At 42.0% G+C, this 7,171-nt stretch overlaps 1 protein-coding gene across 4 annotated transcripts in view; it reads right to left on the bottom strand.

The window, feature by feature from the left end:
* cdh23 (cadherin-related 23) overlaps positions 1 to 7,171 on the bottom strand; it is a 195,517-nt gene that overhangs the window by 45,054 nt on the left and 143,292 nt on the right. For 3 of the 4 annotated variants that reach the window (XM_032552272.1, XM_032552270.1, XM_032552271.1), the window contains exons 28-37: positions 6,362 to 6,422; positions 5,417 to 5,565; positions 5,069 to 5,204; positions 3,782 to 4,170; positions 2,409 to 2,510; positions 2,267 to 2,269; positions 2,005 to 2,154; positions 759 to 887; positions 552 to 680; positions 198 to 425 (exon numbers count right to left, since the gene is read on the bottom strand). In XM_032552272.1, the coding sequence (XP_032408163.1) occupies positions 198 to 425; positions 552 to 680; positions 759 to 887; positions 2,005 to 2,154; positions 2,267 to 2,269; positions 2,409 to 2,510; positions 3,782 to 4,170; positions 5,069 to 5,204; positions 5,417 to 5,565; positions 6,362 to 6,422 (1,476 nt within the window). Of the gene's footprint in view, positions 1 to 197; positions 426 to 551; positions 681 to 758; positions 888 to 2,004; positions 2,155 to 2,266; positions 2,319 to 2,408; positions 2,511 to 3,781; positions 4,171 to 5,068; positions 5,205 to 5,416; positions 5,566 to 6,361; positions 6,423 to 7,171 lie in introns of those variants that run through there. The other variant, XM_032552273.1, reaches the window with a different exon arrangement.

The following is a 7,171-nucleotide window of genomic DNA, read 5'->3' as shown; positions in this document are numbered from 1 at the left end:
TCAAATGTATCAGGAATATGAAGAAGACAATGCTCCTCTATATAAGGTACAAATAAGGAGAACATAGGAATAACACACTTGTTGCTTACAGGAAATGACAGAGTACAAAATAGAAACTTTTATTTCAACTACAAAGACAAACTTCAAAATAAAAGTAAGAAACATTTAGGTTCAGCGTTCCCGTATCTGAATCTTACCGACAGCGGCGGCATGCCGTCGTCCTCCACGGTGACGTTGAGGCGATACTCCTGCTGTCGCTCTCGGTCCGGTGGGGCCGGCCGGGTCACCATCTCTCCGGTCATGCGGTCCATGCGGAAGGTCAGGTCCTGGTTTCCAGCCGTGATGTAATAAAACAGCATGGCATTCGGACCAATGTCCCTGTCTGTAGCGATCACTCGCAGGACTGAGGTGCCTCCTCCCACGTTCTGCAAAACACAAAATGATCAAAGTTCACAGCAAACCTGGGCCTGAATCTCCAAACCTAAAGCTTTTTGTAACAATGATTGAAAAGTAAACTTAGACTGGCTTCCAGGGATAGACCTCATCCTCACCTCGTTCACGCTGACGTTGTATCCCCGCTGGCTTTCAATGACAGGAGCATTGTCATTGACGTCCAGGATGTTGACGGTCAGTGAATGGTCTGTGTATCTGGTCGGTGAACCATTATCAGTGGCACGGACCTGCAAAACAGTGAATATTAAAAATGTAGATCAATAAAGGTTGAAACATGTCATAACTACACAGCGCGGCTGCCTGACCTTCAGTAGGTAGCGATCTACGGACTCCCGGTCCAGAGCAGCGTTGACGTAAACCTCTCCATAGCTGTTATTCACCGTTTTGATCTTGAACACATCCTCCATGTTTCCAGCCACCAGGGTGAAATTCACCTGAGAGAAGATCATCGGTGACAAATCAAACCCAATAAAAAATAACCTGAGTTTGTTCTAGTCTCCATGTTGCAAGTTACTCCAAACATACAAAAATACTGCAGTGTGTTTAATTGTTGGTGACAAAAGTTCTTCCTATGTTGGGTTATTTTCCCTCACATCTGTCCTTAATGCCACACCTGGTTTCTATTCAATATCAGGATATACAAATCCATCCAAAGGCTGAATTGTTATAGTAAATACATTAAAATGGCATCTTTCTATTGTTTCTGATGATTTCCATGGTGCTGTAAATAGGACTGTGGAAATTACTTTTAATAAAGAAATGTCATCTACTGAAAGCTTTGTCTACAGTACAGTATATAAACTCAGTACTCTGTCAGGCTCCTTTTGCATGAATAGCTGCAGTAATGCAGAGTGACATGGAGGAGAGTGAGCTGCGTCTCTGCTGAAGTTTTATGGAATCCCAGGTTGTTTTAATGAGAGATGCAAATGTTTTCTGGTGTCAGTCATTTTCATCTTCTTCTTCCCAACAGTTTCTCTGCGGGATTTGGATCAGGGCATTTTCATGACTAACCAAGCCCAGAAACACCATTGAAACACTTTTGGTTCTGCTGGCAGTGTGGGCTGGTGAAACGTCCTGCTGGGAAATGAACTCTGCATCTCCATAAAGCTGTCCAGCAGAGGGAAGCAGGATGTGTTCTATAATTTCCGGCTGCGCTGGTGTTGGATTTGATAAAACCCAGCGGACCAGACCAGCAGATGACATGCCTCCCAAAACCATCCCTGACTGTAGAAACTTTGAACCGGACCTGAAGCAACCAGGATTCTGTGCCTCTCCAATCTTCCTCCAGACTCTTACACCTTGATTTCAAAATGAAATGCAATGACCTTTAACCTCCATGTGGTGCCACCTTCTCCATGATTGCAAAAGTGATCTTTGGTTTACTTAAAATGTTTTTAAAGTTAGAAAAAAAATAGATGTACAAGTGGAGATAGAAATCTTTGCTTTGCTACTTTGCATATTTAGTTTATTCATAGTGCATCAGAAATGTCTGGCAATTTCAAATTCAGAATCACTGGTGTGACTAGTAGAAGTGCTAAAGTAAAGCCTCACCAGTCCATTTAAGCCGGCATCACTGTCCTTTGCCAGCACCACTGCCACTTTTTTCCCCATGGCCGTGTTTTCTGGGATGCTCACAGACGTATCAGACGTTATGTCAAACACAGGACTGTTGTCATTTTCATCCAGAATGGTGATGGAAACCTGGGAAGCAGCAAAATTATCTATAGCTTCCATCACAGGTTGAAGATTGGTACTTACCTTTAAAATGAATGGAACAAAAACAAACAGGCTTTTTGCTCTAACAGAACCTTACCTTCTATAGATCCACAGAGGGATGCATTTGATAAAAGAAGAATGCCATTATTCTACAACAGATCAGACACAATACATTTAAAATGACAATGAAGCTGAATGTTAGGATGAAAGCTGCAAAACTCCAAAGTGAAGCGACGTACCACAGTGGAGTCCTTCTTAGGTCCTCCGTTGTCAGCTACCACAGTCAGAGTGTACAAATCTCCCTTTTCTCTGTCCAGCAGGCCTGTTACCGTGATGCGGCCCTGGAACGCCACAAACAAAAGGTCAAGAGTCACAAAACACAGAAAAACGAAGAGCTATCAGGGAAATCCACAGACAAAAGGAACGGAAGAACTTCAAAGCATTGCGCTCTTTTATCAGATTTCATTCATCCAGAAACAAGACGGCAGAAAATGATGATGAGACATTACAGAGGCAGTCTATTCACACTGCTTACGGTTCTTCAGGTTTTGTTATTTCACAACCACAGATGATGTATTTCACTGGAGTTTGTCCAAGAAAAACACAGAGTAAAGCACAACTGTGAAGTGGAAGAAAACATAAAGCTTGTGGATTTTTACAAATGTGGAATTCTTCATTATTCATCCAACAGAGACTGATAGTTTCTCAAACCCCCTTTTGTTGTAGTTACAGTCACAAATTTCCACCAGATTTATATCTAGAGACTCTAGTGAACTTTCAAAATGAAAATCCAAACATAATTTAATCAGATATTGATATTATCTATGGCTTAATAAACAAGATGTAGAGGTTGTAAAGTAGCATGAACAACACATCTGAGAAAAATGGAGGCTTGGTCATTGAAATATCAGTTTCATGCCTCTGGTAGGGCACAGACCCACCAGTGGTTGGCAGCGTTTGTTCCATCAGAACCAATTCAGAAAATGTGTTTCCATTTGACCTTTATTGCATTAACTCTTTGTTGAAAAGGTCAAACACCACCTCATGCGAGTGTAATATTGTTTTTGAAAATTGAGGAAGTTATTTCAAATTTTTCTTTTTCCATCAACCATTTCCAATGCAACTCTTCAAAACACGCATAAAAAACATTGCTAACATTGCTAATGTTGCACATTCTGTTTCCTGAAGCTTCGTCACGTTGGATTGATTCATCATTTTATCACAGAGTTTGACTAGACCATTCTACTGCGGCTGTGCCTGGATGTTTATGTTCTTTTGCAGCTTCAAAGTGAGTTTTGTCAATCTCCAAAGCATGATGCAGCCACCACCATGTTTCTCCATGAGGACAGTCTGTTCAGGGTTATGTGCTGTGTCAGTTTTCCTCCAATAACAGTAAATAGACCAAAAGTTCATTAGGTGAGACTAAGAAATGGCTTGAATATCATTAAAACTATATTATTTCTTTCCACTTCACAATTATGCACTATGTAGTGGTGGTTGTTCACATGAAATCCCTTTAGAATACAATTTTGTGACTGTAGTGTGAAAAATGTTGATATATTTATAATTAAGTGTGTAATAAGAATATGATGTGAGACTTTTCTCCGCTCACCGTGACGCTGTCTATCTTGAAGAGGGCTAAGGCTGCCGGCGACGTGTCGGGGTCAAAGCGATAGGTCAGCTGGTTCAGGTTGTCGGCAGACCGGGCCTGGACCTGAACCACCTCCGTTCCCGTGGCGATGTTTTCCCGGAGGGAAGCCTCGTAGCCTGGGGAGAAGAAGGCCACGGCCTCATCCAGCTCGTTCAGTAAGGTGACATAGACGGTGCAGAAGCCTCGGTGAAACGGCGGCGCCTGGTCGGTGGCCGACAGGTTCATGAGGTAGGATGTCTTGGTCTCGTAGTCCAGGTAGTCCACAGTGGTGACCAGACCGGTGCTGACGTCCACTTCAAACTTACGGTCTGAACCGGACACTATGGAGTAGGCAACAGCGCCGCCATCACCTGAACAGCAGGACAAAAACACAGACATTCAGAATCCAGAATCACATTATTACAAATATTTTTTTAACAGGAAGTTTTGTTTTAAAGTGTCGACTTTAAAATATTGTTGTTAGTTTATAAATCATTGAACGATTTAGTAAAATAATCCTTTAAAGATCTGCTGTTGTTGGATCAACCTTAAAGACCTGTCAGGTCTTCTGGTTCTGGTTCTGCTCTGCATCCCCAGAACCAGAACCAAACATGGAGAAGCAGCATTCAGCTTCTATGTACCACAAATCTGGAACAAACTTCTAGAAAACTGCAAAACTGCTGTAACACTGAACGACTTTAAATCAAGGCTAACACCCTCCTGGTTAGAGCTGCCATGATTCATAATAGCTGGAACATTGGTCAATATATGATACTTACATGATCATTTTGATGGGATTTGACAAAATGTAATGTTTATATCTTGTTTCTTAATTTTTTTTGGTTTTATGTTTTTTTGGTGCCTTGCTGCTGAAATTAGCAACACAAATAAACTCGACTTGATTTCAAAGTTCTCGTAACAGAGTTATGTTTGTAACTTCCTCTGACCTGATTTTACATTTATAAAAAACCTTATTAGGAAGTGTTTATTTCAGTTTCATGGCCACTCTGATGTTTTGGAAAATGTTTGTCAGAATCACCAGATGTGCCGCTGAGACAATTTAACACCAAGGGAAGTGAAGAGAGGAAGTACAAACTGTGGAAGTAGTAAGACTTTAAATGCCAGTTACAGAAAACCCAATGGTTTTCCACACACCAGAGATAAACAAGGTAAAAAAAAAAAAAAAGAAGAAGAATTTCTGGTGGAACAGCACCAACTAGTGGCCGGGTTGATATTCCACAGGCCAGCAGAGCCTGTGGTCAGACTCACCGGTGTCGGGGTCGGTGGCGCGCACTACGATCACAGAGGTTCCGATTCCGGCAGTTTCTCTCAGGCCCAGACGGTTGTACTGCTGCTGGGTGAATACTGGCACCTCATCATTGGCATCTTCAACATATATGATCACCTGCAGGAGAACGTATTTACTGCTTTACACATTAGGAAAGGCTGGGCTTGACTAGCGCTGAATTTAGCTTCAACCTTTGAGTCAGAATGTGGGAATTAAACTAGATTAACGGTGAGAACCCTGAAACACTGATAATGTTTGTGACACTTTAAGCATGAACCAGTGGTCTGCTGGGTGCAGTTCACACACGTCTTACAGCCTGAGCGTCTCACCCTGACAGAGCTCCGCATGCTGCCTTCATCGCTGTTGAAGGCCTCCACCTCCAACACGTGGGAGCTGCTGGTCTCCCGGTCCAGCGCCCGGACGCCTCTGGTCACCTGGCCACTCTGCCTGTTTATGCTGAACTGGTTGTTGTTGTTCCCTGCAGCCACAGGCACAAACAGAAAGAGGCCGTGAAGAGACAAAAGAGAAGGGAAGTGAGACAACAGATCATCTTTAAAATACTCCAAGTTTGAGTCAAATCTCAATTTAATTTAGTTTATTTACATAGCTCCATTTCATTTTGAATATGAAACTGAATTTTCTGGCATTTACTCATTTGTTTTTGTAAATGACCTTGAAACATCAGGTGGTGCTACTGTACAGAAATGAACTGAACTGAATTGCAGTAACATAATCTCACAATGAAAAATGAAGACTGTTCGACCTTTACTTCAGAACACATACTCAGTAAAAGAAAAGAAAAAAAAAAGACAAAGAAATTTTATAACAAAACCATTACTAGTACATCTGTGCTACCCATGATTCCCTGCTGCAGACTCTCTCTTTGCCATTAGGAGAGCCCTTAGTGTTGTACTGTAACAATTCATAAGGTTGAAGCAAAGAGGATCAAACAAGGCAAACACTAAAAATCCTGTTTGAAAGCATGCTGTGGGTGACACTGGGTTCACCGACTGGCCTTCTATTTTTAAGAAACACACTTCCCTAAACAAGCAAACGATCCTGGTTTTCCCCTTTGGGTGAAAGAGACCTTAAGATTCTAGAGAACAGCCACCAAGTCAGAAATAAGTTTGAATTTTGTTCTTCGTTGGAAATAATTTTGCAGAACTGCTAAACAAAACTACACTATGTTGATCCAGACTTTTCAAGTCCTGACAGTGAGATATTTAAAATGTGGTTTTAGGCATATTTAGCAGGAACTCAGCAGAGAGACTCACCAGTGATGATCCTGTACAGAACTCTGCCATTTTCTCCCTGATCTGCATCTGTGGCTTGAACCTGTGCAGAGAAACGGAAACAGCAGAAATAGTTACTTAAAATCACACAGCAGTGCTTTATATTAGGTACTACATCCACATCCACTAACAGTAGCTTGAAAGTCACTCATTTGGGATTCCTAAGCCATTCTGATATGAACGTGAAATGCTACAAAAACTTAATCTCAACTATTTTTTTTTTGCAAGCACTCAAATTCTGATCAATACTCAGAACAAGGCAAAGGAACAGAATGAAGATCTAATGCAGAGGCTTCTAGATTTACACGTTAGCAGCTGTTCTGTTCTTCAAGCAGACCCAAACTGTCACACAAAAAAAAATAAAATTAAATGTTGAAAAACATGAGCAGTTGATGTAAACTTCTGACCAGCAGAGATATCAATATTACATAATTTTTATTTCTCACAGTCTAAATGTTCACTGCAGAAGATAAAACTCAGAGTCCTGAACGGTTTGGGTATTTCGGAGTCTTTACAGTCCACATTGTCATTCAGTCCACATCCCCTGGTACCCAGCCTCATGTTGCCACAACAACCACCGTAGCCTGGCAATGATGCCCTCCTTGTCCTCCAGTTAGATGCAGGCAGCCAGGCTGGCCTCTGCACACACAGCCCAGCTCTGCAGCACACACAGATAAATACTGCAGCATGCTGCGCTGCTGCTGAATGGGCCGTGTCAGAAGATTGGCTTCTGAATCTACAGAGGTCCACGGCTGCTGACGCCGAGTGAGACGGACCTGATGACAGTTCAGT

The sequence above is a fragment of the Xiphophorus hellerii genome, chromosome 22 (assembly GCF_003331165.1).
Source record: "Xiphophorus hellerii strain 12219 chromosome 22, Xiphophorus_hellerii-4.1, whole genome shotgun sequence".
Lineage (NCBI taxonomy): Eukaryota > Metazoa > Chordata > Actinopteri > Cyprinodontiformes > Poeciliidae > Xiphophorus > Xiphophorus hellerii.
Note: the sequence above shows the minus strand (reverse complement) of the source record. Positions and strands in the feature narration are given on the sequence as shown.